Genomic DNA, 16876 nt, shown 5'->3' with positions numbered 1-16876 from the left:
GAGACAAGGTCTAGTTATCCACCAAGTACTTACAATAGAGATAACCCTCCAAAAAACTGGGCCCAAAGTTTCCCATAAAAAGAGCTATCAACCCAGTGACTGTTAAACTCAAATTACCAAAAAATCTTAGGCCCCTGCATCTGGTTTTCATTACAGCCTTCTAAAATCAGAAATCGCATCTTCCCTATGCCCAGAATCGCAACCATCTTCCAATCCCATCATGATCAAGGGAAAACAGCACTTTGAGGTTAAAGACATATTGGACTCTTGTTTTCTCTCGAGAGAAAACTCAGTATTTAGTATTGTGGAAAGACTTCCCTCCCTCAGAGACCAATTGGGCTAATTCCAAACACGTTAAAGCATCCAGACAGCTTAAAAAGTTCCACGAACAATATCTGGATAAGCCTCAATGACCATTCAATTAATTGTGCCTTTTATGTGTGTCTCTCCCTCCCGTCTTGTCTTCTTTATATGACTAATGTCTCTGTCAAGTGGGGCAGTATGTCAGGTCTGCCATCTTTAGTCTGGCACCTCACTGGCATCCTGCCATCAAAGACTAGGGGGAGAGGGGGGCATATATAATGGACAAATGGATTCAAGGGTCTTTCTTTCCTAAGGGACCTACCTGCGGCAGGTCTGACACAGATGTTCATTGGATAACTGTACAGGTTTACAGATTGCTCCTACTATCGTAGATTTTTATATTTATAGCATTAGACTATCTTCTTGTTTAAATCAAAATGTATATTTTTCCAGATCAATATATTTATGAATGGACAGCATGTTGAAACATTTCAGGAAGATATTTCATTCACTTCAGATCTAACTGCTTCACATGATGAGCCTCAGTCTCAAGAAGATTTCAAAGGTACTATTGTTGTTTATGTATGAATTTATTATAGCTTTTATTACATAACTTCTTGAGCGATCAAGGCATCATACATTGCGAGTCCACTCATTTTATTCCCATAACTTTATGAGATGGATTGAGTTGATAGACATAGTTATCCAGTTACCCTTTCATTAAGTGCGAATTTGCATATGGGTATATTGGACACCACCACACTGTATTGTCCTTGAAAGTACTGCTGTTTAACACTGAAATTACTCCATAACTGAAATGTTTATGTGTAGGCCTTGCTTTATACAGAATATGTTGCACAGTTCACCTTTTTCCATTACATATTCATGTTCAGTGTAAGGGAAATCAAGTGAAGTAAAGGAGTTGTTGAAATCTAAGAGTTTCTTATTTGTCAGTAAGAAATCCTTTTTTAAAAAATCTACAATTCCCTAATTGAGTCATCATTTTTAGGAAGTCTATTTCAAAGCCGTAAATTCACAATAATCAAATGTTCTCTAACATAACAATATGGTAGATATTCAAGGTATACAATAAATTGAGAGCTAGTTTGGACTAATGGTTAAGGTATCAGGCTAGTTCCTCCTTACGCATGAAAGCTGACTGGGTGATTTGGGGCTAGTAATTCTAACTTCATGAGATGTTGTTGGTTTTTTTTTGTCAAATTTTTTATTTTATATTACATATACATATCAATGCATGAACAGTGTGACACAAGGGTGCCATACATTTCAGTACAAATAAAATAATATTATTAATCATAGTTATCACATTAATCCAGTTTATATATTTCTAATAGTAATACACATTTATATCAAATTATAATCTTTCATTATTTCATATTGTTAAACATACATAATACTACTGCTGTTCAATTTCTAAACCTCTCTCTTATCATTACATTTATCTTATCTTATAAAAATGTGTATACTAATATTCCCTCTTCCTTTTATTTCTGTCTTTATTCTAATTTATATTCATGTGACCATTATATTAAAAGACGTTCCCTTTTTACAATACTATCCCTCATTATTTCATTGTTCGATATTTAAATATGCAATTCTAATACCAATCACAATATTATTTAAACATACAATTTAATTCTATTCATATTCTTTATATTCATCCAATCTATATGATTCCACTATTAATATACCTGTTTATACCAGTAATAAAATATATTCTTTCATCATTTTATTAGCCATTATTTATCCTTCATTATTTCATTATTCAGTATTTCAATATATTATTCTAATGCCAATCACAATATTATTTAAACATATAAAATAACTCTATTCATATTCTTGCTTTAATCCAATATGTCGAGCCCATCATATCGCTCGACAACACAGGGATGGGAAGGAAGAGCAGTGGAGAATCCCAGAATGACTTGATATACTGAGCGGGCGTTTGTTCACAAGGGTGGTGACGGTAACACTGGGTGTAGGCAGTCAAGTTCAGGGACACGGGGTGCATCGGTGACAGGTGGGACGGGGACCGCTGACACTGATACCAATACGGCGGGTTGGCGATGCATTGGAAGGCGCTCTACAGCTGACGGAAGAGGTTTGGCGGGGGAGTGACGGCTGGGCGGGGCGGTGTGATAAAAAGCGCTACGAGGCAAATGTTCGTAGCGCCAACTTTAAATTATTTGGAACTCAGCAATTCCTTGGAGCTAGCAACAGCATTAAACCAGCATTAGCAACCCAAATAGAATTGTTTCAGTGTGCTTTGTGTCTGCTGAATTCGTTTTGTCCAGGAGAGCTGAAAGAAAGTTGGTGCTACGAGTGTTTGCCTCGTAGTGCTTTTTATCACACCGCCATGAGACAGGCCTGTATTTATACAGGTCTACCGCCACACCTTACTGATTGGTTTCAAGCAGCCATAGACTTGGATGTCGGCTTGAAGGAATTCCGTTTCAGAGGTGTAGCCAGACCAACACAAAACTGGGGCCTTGGCTTAAACCCAACTGGATTGCCAGGGAGTTCCACATTATGCACCGGTGCTATAGAGCTGGTACCTGGGGCTAAGCTGCCAAAGCCACGTATGTACTCGATGACCCCAAAAGAATTGGAGGAGCTACGTAAATATATAGTTAGGAACCTGGCCCAAGGATTTATTCAACCTAGTCAGGCGCAAATGGCTGCTCTGGTCCTTTTTAGGGAGAAAAAGGATGGAGGTCTCCACCTCTGTGTTGATTTTCATGGTCTGAATGTGGTTAGTGTAGAGCTTTATACCCCCTGCCGCTGATAAAGGATTTACTGGCCACCTTAGCCACAAGAGGCTAAGGACCAAACTAGACCTACAGGAGGCATATTATAGGGTTCGTATTAAGCCGGGTGACGAATGGAAAACCACTTTTAACTGTCCGCTTGGCAGTTATAAATTCCAGGTCATGCCATTCGGTTTGCAGGGTATTGCCCCGGCGGTATTTATGCAATTAATTAATGAGGTCCTGCATGAGTACTTCTTTTTTTATTGAAAAGTTTTAAAAAGTTTTACAGACATTTCCCCTTCCCCCTCCCTCCTCCCCTTCCAACCCTCCCCTTCCCCTCCCTCCTCCCCCCACTTCCCAGAGCAAAATACAGGGTATAACATTTGACAATCATAAGCTAACATAAACTAATTATCTATAGCCTCCTATCCCCCTCTTGAACTTTTAACTCCCCTTTTACTAAACTAAATTTAAGTACTTTATAAAATCTCTTTGATCATTCGTAAGATATTTGAAATTTTTTAGTCCGATATTTGCCTTGAATATAATCAATCCATCTTCTCCATTCTAACATATATTTCTCATTTGAATGGTCCTTTAGATATGCTGAAATTTTCGCCATTTCTGCTAAATTTACTACTTTTAATGTCCATTCTTGAATAGTAGGTAAATCTTCCTTCTTCCAGTACTGCGCCACCAAGAGTCTTGCTGCAGTTATTAAGTTCAGAATCAAATTAGTCTCTATAGCTGTACAATCTGTAATTATACCTAACAAAAACAACTGTGGAGTAAACTTTATTCTTTTTTAAAAAATATTTTGAATAATCCACCATATTTTTATCCAAAATGCTTTAACTTTTTTACAAGTCCACCAAACATGAAAATAGGTAGCATCAACACAATCACATCTCCAACATTTGGGTTGTAAGTTTGAGTACATACAAGCTAACTTTTTGAGATCCAAATGCCATCTATAAAACATTTTATAAAAATTTCCTCTCAAATTTTGAGCTTGTGTAAATTTTACATTTCTTACCCAGATCCTTTCCCATGTTTCCATCATTATTGGTTCCTCAAAATTTTGTGCCCATTTTATCATACAATCTTTAACTAACTCTGTCTCCAAATCTATTTCTATCAATATATTATACAACCTTTTTATGTGCATTTGACTCTCGTCCCTGATTTGTTTTATCAAATTTTCTTCACTTTGGGTAATACCAATTTTCTGATCTTTTTTCCGTCTATTCTGCAGCTGTACATACTGAAACCACGTTTGAATTGCCCTTTCCTCTCTTAATATATTCAAAGGCTTTAACTGTAGTACATTTCTTTCTGTAATCAGAAGTTCTTTATAAGTAATTACATCCTGTCTTTGTTCTATACTTATATTTTCTATCACATGTCTGGGTACTACCCACATGGGTATCTTGCCATTCAATTTATATTGGTATTTTTTCCAAACACACAGGAGAGCATTCCTTAATATGTGACTTTTAAAAGTCCTATCCACCTTCTTCTCATAAACTAAGTAGGCATGCCAACCATATAACAAATCATACCCTTCAATATTCAATATTCTTTTATCTGTTAAATTAATCCAGTCACTAATTGCTGACAAAACAACTGCTTCATAGTACAATTTTAGATTGGGCAATTTCAAACCTCCTCTTTCACGTGTATCCTGCATTATTTTTAACTTAACTCTTGGTCTCTTCCCTGCCCAAACAAAGTTATTAATGCCTTTCTGCCATTCCTCCAAATTTGCATCCTTTTTAAGTATTGGTATCATTTGAAAGAGAAATAGAAACTTGGGCAGAACATTCATTTTAACTACTGCTATTCTTCCCAACAAAGACAGTTGTAATTTTTTCCATTTATCCATCTCTATCTGTATTTTATGCCATAACAATTCATAATTATACTTGTATAATTTCCCATTTGACATTGTAATAAAGATTCCTAAGTACTTAACCTTTTTCACTATCTCGCATCCTGTTAGTCTTTCCAGTTCTTCTTTTTGATTTGTATTCATATTCTTAACTATCATCTTTGTTTTCCCTATATTTATTTTAAACCCTGACACTTGACCATATTGCCTAATTATATCCATTAAACCTGTAACTGAGTTTACTGGATGGGTTAAAGTTACAACCAAATCATCTGCAAATGCTCGTAATCTATAATCATATTGCCTGATCTTAATACCCTGTATGTTATCCGAGTCCCGTATTTTATTCAGCAATACTTCCAAAGTTAAAATAAACAATAGTGGAGACAAGGGACATCCCTGTCTTGTTCCTTTCTCAATTTTAAAAGTTTCTGTGAGACTACCATTAACTATTATTTGTGCTGTTTGTTTCTGGTATACTGCCTTACTAGATTGTATGAAATGCTCTCCCAACTGCATCTTTTGTGCTACTTTCACTAAAAACTGCCAATTCAATCGATCAAATGCTTTCTCTGCATCCAAAAATATAAGCACTGCAGGGACTTGATTGTTCTTCCCCAAATACTCCAGTATATTAACAATTTGTTTTACATTACTTTTCATTTGTCTCCCTTGTATAAATCCAGTTTGATCTTTATGAATCACTTGTTGCATAACTGACATTAGTCTATTTGCCAAAAATTTTTGCAAAGATCTTATAATCTATATTAAGCAATGATATGGGTCTGTAATTTTTGGGTTGACTATGATCTTGATCTTCTTTCGGAATCAGGGAAATAAAAGCTGTTCTCCAGGATGGTGGCACCTCTCCTCCCCATTGTATTTTAGCAAATAATTCCTTAAGAGGTTCTACCATTTCTTTTTTTATCTATATATATTAACGATAAACAAACATACATATACAAACATACATACATAAAAACAAACTATACATAAACAAACTGTACGCTAAAATCAAGTCATGCAACTTGAGCTTTGTAAATGGAGCTACATCGGTAATTTGTATATCCATATATCTATCTATCTATCTATCTATCTATATATATCCTTCATTATATAATGATATTTATGTAATGATATTAATTTTGGTTCCTCATTTTTGTGTCCTTGAGTGGTATTCCCTTATTTCGTCTTCTTTTTCTCTAACCAATCGTACCATTTTTGCCAAATCAAATAGTAATCTGAGTCTTCTTTTTCTTGAATTTCTTTGGTAAGTCTGTCCATCTCCGCACATTCCAATGTTTTTTGTATTGTTCTCTCTTCTGATGGCATGTCTTCCAATTTCCACATTTGTGCGAAAGTAATTCTGGCTGCTGTAAGAATGTGTATTATCAAATATTGTACTTCTTTTTTGTAGTCTTTTGTCAATATTCCTAATAAATAAGTTTCTGGTCGAAGAGGCACTTTCTGTGTAGTAATTTCTTCCAGCTGTTTTGGGATCATTTTCCAGAATGTTTTAACCTTTGGGCATGACCACCACATGTGGTAATAGGTCCCTTTGTGTGTTTTACATTTCCAACAGTTCTGTGTAGTGTTTGGGAACATCTTTGCCAGACGTGCAGGGGGCAGGTGCCACCTGTAGAACATCTTGTATGTGTTTTCTTTGTAAGGTACGGACATTGCCAATTTGGTGTTTACTTTCCATATTCTCTCCCAATTTTCTAATTTGATATTGTATCCAAAATTCTTGGCCCACGTAATCATATTTTCCTTCACTACTTCTTCCTCTAATTTGTATTTTAATAAATAATTATATATTTTGGTTATTAATTTATCGTCAGATTGCAGTATAATTTTTATTTTTATTTTTTTTTACTTCAAATTTATATACCGCCCTTCTCCCTAGGGACTCAGGGCGGTGTACAGCCAAATAAAAACACATAATAAATACATTAAGAACAGATTAAAAGGAAATATCTCAATTTAGCCCAAAATTTAAAAAGACAAACAAATTTAAAATCATTTAAAAAATTTGTTAGGCCAGCCCGGCTTGTTGGAAAAGGTAGGTTTTAAGGGCACGGCGGAAGGCACAGAGGTCTTGGATTCTCCTTATCTCTGGGGGCAGCTGATTCCAGAGGGTGGGTGCCCCCACAGAGAAGGCCCTCCCCCTGGGGGTCACCAGCCTGCATTGCTTGGCTGATGGCACCCCGAGGAGGCCCTCTCTGTGGGAGCGCACGGGTCGATGGGAGGTCGTCGGTGGCAGAAGGCGGTCTCGAAGATAACTAGGTCCTATGCCATGGAGCGCTTTAAAGGTGGTAACCAACACCTTGAAGCGCACCCGGAAGACCACTGGGAGCCAGTGCAGCTCGCGCAGGAGCGGTGTTATGTGGGAGCGCCATGCAGCTCCCATAATTACCCATGCGGCCGCATTCTGGACCAGTTGGAGCCTCCGGATGCTCCTCAAGGGGAGCCCCATGTAGAGAGCGTTGCAGTAGTCCAGGCGAGAGGTGACAAGGGCATGAGTGACTGTGCACACGGAATCCCGATCAAGAAAGGGGCGCAACTGGCGGATCAGGCGAACCTGACAAAAGGTCCCCCTGGCAACAGCCGTCAGATGTTCCTCCAAAGACAGCTGCGTATCCAGGAGGACACCCAGATTGCGCGCCCTCTCAACGGGGGCCAAAGACTCGCCCCCGATAGTCAGCGATGGAGTCAGCTGACTATATCGGGATGCCGGGAACCACAGTCACTCAGTCTTGGAAGGGTTGAGCCTGAGCTTGTTCCTCCCCATCCAGATCCGTACAGCCTCAAGGCACTGGGCCATCACTTCAAGGGCATCGCTGGGGTGGCCTGGGGTGGAGATGTACAGCTGGGTGTCATCAGCGTACTGGTGGTATCTCACCCCAAAGCCACGGATGATCTCGCCCAGCGGCTTCACATAAATGTTGAACAGAAGGGGCGAGAGGACCGACCCTTGCGGCACTCCACAAATGAGAGGCCTCGAGGTCGACCTCTGCCCCCCTGTCAACACAAACTGCGACCGGTCAGAGAGAAAGGAGGAGAACCACCATAACACGGTGCCCCCCATCCCCAACTCTTCCAACCGGTGCAGCATGATACCATGGTCGATGGTATCAAAAGCCGCTGAGAGATCTAATAGGACCAGAACAGAGGAGCAACCTCTGTCCCGAGCCCTCCAGAGATCATCAACCAACGCGACCAATGCCGTTTCTGTGCTGTGCCCAGGCCTGAAACCCGACTGGAACGGATCCAGATAGGACGTTTCCTCCAGGAATTGTGGGAACTGTCGTGCAACCACACTCTCAACAACCTTCGCCACGAAGCGAAGGTTGGAGACAGGACGATAGTTAGCCAATACTGCCGGGTCCAGGGAGGTCTTCTTGAGGAGAGGCCTCACCACCGCCTCTTTCAAGGTAGCAGGGAAGTAACCCTCACTCAACGAAACGTTGATAATTCCCTGGAGCCAGCCTCGTGTGACCTCCCGGGAAGCCAGTACTAACCAGGAGGGACATGGGTCCAGTAAACATGTGGTCGCATTAAGTCTCCCCAAAATCCTGTCCACGTCATCCGGAGTCACAAAGTCACAAAGTCAAACTCTTCCCATGTCACTGCGTTATTTTATTTGCCAGCTGAGCTAATCATTTCTGGACTGTCAGACTCTCCGTAGCTTGCCAACTTCTTATCAGTAAGCTACGTGTTTCCGTATCCACCCACATTCCTTCACACACTTTTCCTTCCTTTGTTCTCTTTCCAGCAAGGTCCGGCTGAGATAGCCGGCAAGAATTACTTTCAAAAATGTAGCAATTAACTTTTCTTAGTTAGTGAGGTGTTTTATTTTCTTTATAACAAATAAATGAGTTTTATTAGAAACTTTCCTTCGCGTTTCTTTTTCAGAATATTGCAACAAGGAATAAGCCTCGATTCATCTCCTCTAATTAAACCAGGGTAATTAGTCCCAGAGCCAAACATGGGATTAATAAATGCCCTGACATCTGGTAGCTCTCGGACGGTTGATTTATGGCTTTTTTTCCTTGTTTTGTTATTTCTGATAAGAGCGCATAGGCAATTAGTTTTTAGCTACTGAGGTACGCTAATTATATTGCTAAGATGCCGAAACAGAAGAAAAAAGGCAAAATGAAACCAAGACCACTCTTCGTAAATGATTTGATTGATCTTTCGAACGAAGAGGTGGCAGACAGGATATTTTCAGATTTCCAGCCCCTTACTACAGCCACACGCCTGGAACAAGAAAAAGCCGCGGGAACAGAAATGGAGAGAGATAAGACAGAAGCTGTTTTTGAAGGAGAAGCACTACGACTGAGGTCAGTAACTCCCCCTTCTAATTATGCCAGCTCTCAACCTGTCTTCCCAGAACCTTCTGAATTTGTAACGCTCGATGCAAGGCTAAAGCAAACTGCTGAGCAAAATTACTCCCACGCAGAGAGAGAAACAGTTCATTATTCTCCTCGAAGCTCTAAGCTCACCCTGGATGAGCTGGCTATGAAAGCCTTTCGTGACCGTATAAAATTCTATGAACAGGAGCTATCCCAGGCAAAAATGGCTATATCTATGCTTGAGCAAGATAAGGGAGATAACTTAAGATTTTCAAAAAGTGCCATATTGCCTTCTTCTCCAGAGCCAAAGACACTCCCCCTGGTGGATTCTGTGTCAGGCCAATTAAGGCAAAGAGCACTGCATACGTCACATGAACGTCTCCCTGATCAAGTTACATATAAACCTGCCACGCAATCATTTCTTGTAACTGGGCTGCCCGAAGCTAAAGGTGCAGCACCATCTGCTGGCAAAAGTAATTTACTACAGGAAGCTGAAAAGGCTCAAGTATTTCCACAGGCCCAAACTCAAACACCCCCTGGTAGTGTTGGTGTCCTTTTAGAAGAAACACAGGCACGCTTTATGCAGCAAAGGCAAATGACTGCATCTCCAGCAGGTCATGCCAATATTGCAGATCAAGCACAAATGGCAACTGGAATACAGCAGATTCCAGTGCATCAGCCACAGCAGCTACATATGCCTGCATATGTGCCCCAGCCACAAGTGCAAAGAGGGCCACCTCCTGGCCTACCTCCAATGGCACAACCAAGACCATTTTTAGGTCCACAACAGGCACAGCAAATACCACAGGCATTTCTGCCAATACAGCCAGCATATCAAATGCGGGCTCCTTACCAGGCATTTTCTGTCTCTCCACTAACTGGTGAGTCAAAACTAAAAATGTCAGGACACAATTACAAAGCCTGGGTCAGTGAGATTACACTATTGCTTCTTAGAGAAGGCACTCACTCTATGGTTTTTAATCCTCCTGCTCAACCTTGGACTTATGCAATAAGAGATTTAGAGATAAGGGCTCGCACAACATTATTGATGTCCATGGATACTGAACTGCAGGTCACTTTTCCACCAAATACAACGGCCCAACAAATTTGGGCTGAATTGGAAAATTGCTACAGACCTATCTCAATTGAATCTTCATGTTTACTCATGTCTGAACTCCACGGTTCGAGATTGAAACCCGGTGAACAAATTGGAGGACATTTGACCAAACTGAAAGGTCTGAGAACAGAATTGAGAGAAAGAGGCCATAACATTGAAGATATTCAAATGATCAGCATCATTATTAACTCTTTGAATTATGAATGGAAAGATGCTGTTACAAAAATTAATCAAGTCCCAATTGCTCAACGCACAGTGGACAATGTCTGTAGACTTTTAATTGAAGAAGAGGCATTCATGTTGGCCATGCCACACTTGAGAGGACCACCCGCATCAAGAGCTCCAGCTAGACGCCCCTTCCGAGGAAGGACCTATGCTCCTAGGATGCCAAGATGCTACACCTGCGATCGTGTGGGACATGCCACCCGGGATTGTCCCCAACGAGTTCCAGCTCCCGTCACGTACCAGCCCAGAGGAACAGATTCCAGAGGCAGAGGCAGAGGCGGAAGACAAGGTCGTCGTGGTCCCCGGCGTGATCCACAAACTCCACTCGCCACATTGGCTTTAACCAATGATCCACAACCTCAACCAGAGTACAACAGAAGACTCCTGTGGACTTTGGACAGTGGTGCAGCATTGCATGTTACCTACAGAAAGGAACTTTTCACAGAGATGCACGAGCCTGAACCAGAGCTACGTGAACTTTATTCTTTTTCAAATCATCCTTGTCAGGTCAAAGGAAAAGGAACTGTTTATGTTGAAGAGCTTGATGCATTCATTCCTGATGTTTATTACATACCAACAGCAACCAGTAACTTGCTTAGTCAGAGTCACTTGTCTAGAATGTTAAAATTCCAGGTTCACCACCTTGAAAATGCAAGTTACATAGTTAAAGATGGAGATATTGTTGCTGCAACCATATTAATTGGTGGTGTTTATTACTTAAAGCCAAAGCCTAAAACACAAACTCAGGCAAGTATAAAAACTCCAAAAAGGGAGAGCACAGGCCCAGAGAGAGATGCTCCAGTGAGAGATCCTGTTGCTATTCCAAAGGCTCCTAAAGCCAACAAAAAGAGAATTGGTAAACAGATTGCTCAGAGCAAGCCTGAGATTCCGCATAAAAATGTTAATGTTGAGAATTCACTAACTGGTAAACCTTTGCATTCCAGGTATATCCACAAATGGCATAGAAGATTGGGGCATGCCAGTTTCCGTGTTCTTAGGAAGATGCCGGAGTTCGCAAAAGGTTTGGATCTAAAGGGGTGTAAGGTGTTTTTGGATTGTGCTGTCTGCAAAAAGGCCAAATCCAAAGCAGCAGCTATTCCCAAACGCGCTACACGCCTGTCAACACACATTTTTGATTTGGTTCACATTGACATAGTTGGTCCTTTCCCGCCATCATTTGGTGGTAGAAAATATTTTCTAACAATTGTTGATAATTACTCTAGATATGGATATGTATATCCTATGAAAGAAAAATCAGAGACTTTTCAGATCTTTAAAGACTTTGCAGCCCTTGTTTCTACCCAACACCAAGTTCGCATCGCCAGAATCCAGAGTGATCGTGGTGCCGAGTTCATGTCTCAGCGTTTTCAGGACTGGATGCGTAAGAATAGAATTATTCATCAGACTTCACCCCCTGACATACCGGCTCACAACGGAGGGGTACTGCAAACCATGATGCGTTGTCTCCTAGAAGATGCCAACCTTGATATGATATACTGGGGTGAAGCTATCAAGTATGCAAATTACATTGTTAACCGTACTTGGAGCAGTGTAACAAATCAGACTCCTTTCTTCATGTTGTATGGCTATAAGCCCAATCTTAAAAACATTCATATTTTTGGTTCATATGCTATGGTGAACATTCCCTTAGCTCAAAGAAGAAAAGGAAGTCCAGCAGCAAAGAGACTGAGATTTATGGGTATTGATGATAACTCAAAATGGAGCAGATTTATTGACTCTAAACATGCAATTGTGATTTCCCAATCTGCTAATTTTGAAGAAGATATTGACTGGTCCAGGATTCATTCCAATGATCCTGGAGTTTATTTTCCTAGAGATGATACTGCTGATGCTACGCAGATTGATGATCAAGATTCCACTGATTCTTCTCAACCCGATGTTCCGTCTTCGCAAGCCGCGGATGCTGACGCTAGCGACGAAAGTGAGGACGAGGACGAAGCAGAAGAAGATTGGACAGTTGTCCCGAGACGTTCCAAGAGGGCCACAAAAGGAATCCCTCCACAACAATATTCTTGGCAACTGACAAAAGCACCCTTGCCTTTGATTTGCAATGTTACACTTCCACCTGATAATTTCACACAAATCAAGCAGCTCCCTGATTCGGAGCAAGACAAATGGTATGATGCAATGCAGGTTGAAATGGACAGTCTAAAGAAACTTAAGGTATTTACAACTGCAAAACCTCCAGCAAACAAAAAGGTCATTGGCACTCGATGGGTCTACAGAATCAAAAAGAAACCAAATGGTGAGTCATTGTACAAGGCCAGACTTGTAGCTCAGGGTTTCGCTCAACGTTATCCTGAGGACTACACAAATACTTACTCACCGACAGTCAGAACTGAGAGTGTAAAAATTGCTTTAGCAACTGCAACTATCCTTGGTTTAGAAGTTTTCCAGTTTGATGTTGACACGGCTTATCTACATGCAGACCTAGACGAAGAGATCTACGTGAGAAGTTCTCCAGGATTCCGACAGCAAGAAGGGGATACCTGGTTCCTAAACAAAAGTCTCTATGGTCTGAAACAATCTGGTTTAATGTGGTATTTATGTCTTACTGACAAACTAAATTCAATGGGCTTTATTAAGTCCGAAACTGATGAGTGCGTGTTCACAAAAAGATCTAACAATGCATATGAGATAGTTCTTGTTTATGTTGATGATATTGTTTATATTGGTCCAAATAAGAAAATGAGTGAAATTTTTGCCAAAGCTTTGCAGAGATACTTCACATTGAAATCATTAGGTCATATTAGCACTTATTTAGGTGTTCAGATTGAAAAAACACAGAAGGGGTTTAGTCTTTCACAAGAAGATAAAATTGAACAAATTTTGCATCATTGCAACATGAAAGATGCTAACACAACAAAGACACCCATGCAAACAGATTTTCACAACTTGACACAAGAAGAAAGTCCTGAGTTCGAGGATCAAATACTTTATCGTTCAGTCATTGGGTCACTGTTATACATTAGTAGTTGGACCAGACCCGACATTGCACTTAGTGTTAATCTCTTATCTCGACACGTAGGTAAGGCAAAACAGTTTCATTGGACATGTATTAAGAAATTATTGAGATACCTAAAATACACCAAACATTTGAAGTTATTGTTAGAACCAACACATACTGATTATGCAGAATTATGTTGTTATGCAGATTCTGATTGGGCAAGTGATAAGAAATCACGTAAAAGTACTTCAGGTTATATGATGTTCTTAAATGGATGTCCTGTTTGTTGGCAAGTATGTAAACAGAATTTTGTTTCTTGTTCATCTACTGAAGCTGAATATGCTTGTGTTTCAGATGCATGTAATTCCCTAACTTGGTTTGATGCTTTAGTCACAGATATCTGGACACACCCGATCCGACCGATCACCGTGATGGAAGACAATGAATCGGTGGTTTATATTTCTGAATCTCATTTTACAGGTTCTAGGTCCAGACACATTGACATTCGTTACCAAAACATAAAGCATTTAGTGAAAAAAGGTTTTGTCAAAATGCAATATGTATCTACACATGATCAAATTGCTGATATGCTCAACAAACCACTTCCAGCAGCTCAACACGAGTATCTGCGTAAGAAGATGTGCCTTATTTGATGATGTACCTGATGTTCGCTCAACTGGCAAAGAAGGGGAATGTCACTGCGTTATTTTATTTGCCAGCTGAGCTCATCATTTCTGGACTGTCAGACTCTCCGTAGCTTGCCAACTTCTTATCAGTAAGCTACGTGTTTCCGTATCCACCCACATTCCTTCACACACTTTTCCTTCCTTTGTTCTCTTTCCAGCAAGGTCCGGCTGAGATAGCCGGCAAGAATTACTTTCAAAAATGTAGCAATTAACTTTTCTTAGTTAGTGAGGTGTTTTATTTTCTTTATAACAAATAAATGAGTTTTATTAGAAACTTTCCTTCGCGTTTCTTTTTCAGAATATTGCAACAAGGAATAAGCCTCGATTCATCTCCTCTAATTAAACCAGGGTAATTAGTCCCAGAGCCAAACATGGGATTAATAAATGCCCTGACATCCCAGGTAGAATTTTGTCTAATTCATGCCATTCTTTTTGGATTCCAAATTTTTCCCTATCCATTTTATATCTTGATTTTATCTGTAGATACGGCCACCAATCAATGTCCGTACCTTGCTCTCTGAGCTCTTCTCTTGATTTCATTTCTTCTTTTGTATTCAACAATTCATCATATGTTTTCATTTTATCTATATCCATTGCATTCGGGTAAATTTGGGCTTCCATGGTTGATATCCATCTTGGGATTTTGTCGTAATGTTTTCTCCTATTTCCGTCCAGATTTTTGCCAATGCATCTCTAATATAATGTCTCCTAAAATGTTCATGTTGCCTGGGTTTTTCCTCCCATAAGAATGTGTGCCATCCTTTTAAGAGATCGAATCCTTCTAACGCTAACATGCATTTGTTTTTGAGTGTTATCCAGTCCTTTATCCAAGTTAATGCTGTTGCATTATAGTAAGTTAGCCAGTCCGGTAATCCTAGACCACCCCTCTCTCTGGTATCTTGCAGATGTTTCAATTTAATCCTAGCTCTCTTTCCTTGCCATATGTATTTTAAGATCATTTTGTCAAGGTCTTTGAAATATGATTTTCCTGGATTTATTGGTATTGTTCTAAATAAATATAATATTTTTGGTAGGACTGTCATTTTGATCGAGGCGATTTTACCTAAAAGTGATAGTCTCAGTTTACTCCATACCTCTAAGTCCTTTTGAATTTGTTTGGCCAGTTTGTTGTAATTATCTTCTTTAAGAGTTGAAACTTCATTGGTGAGCCAAATTCCAAGGTATTTTATTTTGGTTGTTGTTTGTATTTCTAGTCTCTTCTAATTCTTTCTCCTGTGTTTTCGTCAAATTTTTTGTTAATAATTTTGTTTTCTGTCTATTAATTTTCAGTCTTGCCACTTTGCCGTATTGTTCTATTTTCCTTAATAGTTTTATTCCTGATTGTTTTGGCGTTCTAAAATGAATACTACATCATCGGCGAACTCTTGTAATTTGTATTCTTGGTTTTTTGTTCTTAATCCTTTTATATCCTTATCATTCCTAATTTCGTTCAACAATGTTTCCAATGCCAATATAAATAATATAGGGGACAGAGGACATCCTTGTCTCACCCCCTTAGATATTTTGAATTGGTCTGTTATCTCTCCGTTTATCCTTATTTTCGCGAATTGATTGGAGTATATTGTTTTAATCATATTTAAAATTTAATCCATATTTAATCCCATTTTTTCTAATTGTAATATTAAGAATGTCCAATTAAGGTTATCAAATGCCTTTTGTGCATCGAGGAAGAGTAAGGCCATTTGTTCATCTGATTTTTGCTCATAGTATTCCAGAACGTCAATTATTGTTCTTGTATTGTTTTTTATCTGTCTGTTTGGAATGAATCCATTTTGATCTGGGTGGATATAATCAACAATAAGATTCTTCATTCTCTGTGCCATAATTGATGTAAATAGTTTATAGTCGACGTTCAGAAGCGATATGGGTCTGTAATTTTTAATTTGGGTAGAGTCTGAGTCTTCCTTGGGAATCAGTGTGACAGTCGTCTCTGTCCATGATTTCGGGATTTTGGCTCTAGAATTGCTTCATTCAGGACCAGTAATAAGATGTTATCTATTGACTGATTTTCTATTTTGTAAAATTCCGCCGGAATGCCATCTGGACCTGGTGTTTTATTGTTATTCTGTTTCTTCCTTGCTTCAATTAACTCTAACATCGATATTGGTCTGTTCAGTAGATCTCTTTGGATTTCATTTATTTCTTGAATATTGGTTTTATTTATATACTCTTTAACTTTCTCTATATGGATTCCTTCCTGTGCGTATAATTCCTGATAAAAACTCTTAGCAATTCGTTTCTTTTCCTCATTCGTATGTTGCATTTGCCCTTGTTCGTCTTGCAATTGATATATTAGTCTTTTTTCCTTTTCTTTCTTTAATTTATAGGCCAATCACCGTCCTGTTTTATTGGCATATTCAAATTGGTTTTGTTTTGTCATTTTAATTTTCCTCGCTATTTCTGCTGTTGTTATTAAATTTATTTCATGTTTAATGAGGTTTATTTTTTCTTTAGCCTCTTTTCTATTAGGATCTTTCTGTAATTCTGCTTCATGTTTCCCAAGATCTATCAATAAATTATTTCTTCTTTGCTGCTTCTC

The 16876-nt window shown here is 39.3% G+C and overlaps 1 protein-coding gene across 2 annotated transcripts in view; it reads left to right on the top strand.

Moving 5' to 3' along the window:
* Window positions 1-16876, top strand: part of LOC139320491 (uncharacterized) — a 177414-nt gene that overhangs the window by 122484 nt on the left and 38054 nt on the right. For both annotated transcript variants that reach the window (XM_070948836.1, XM_070948837.1), the window contains exon 12: window positions 757-868. In XM_070948836.1, the coding sequence (XP_070804937.1) occupies window positions 757-868 (112 nt within the window). The remainder of the gene's footprint in view (window positions 1-756; window positions 869-16876) is intronic.

Source organism: Pituophis catenifer, unplaced genomic scaffold (genome assembly GCF_029215685.1).
Source record: "Pituophis catenifer annectens isolate HBS135680 unplaced genomic scaffold, rPitCat1.0.hap2 SCAF_8, whole genome shotgun sequence".
NCBI lineage: Eukaryota > Metazoa > Chordata > Lepidosauria > Squamata > Colubridae > Pituophis > Pituophis catenifer.
This window is presented reverse-complemented; position numbering and strand designations above follow the sequence as displayed.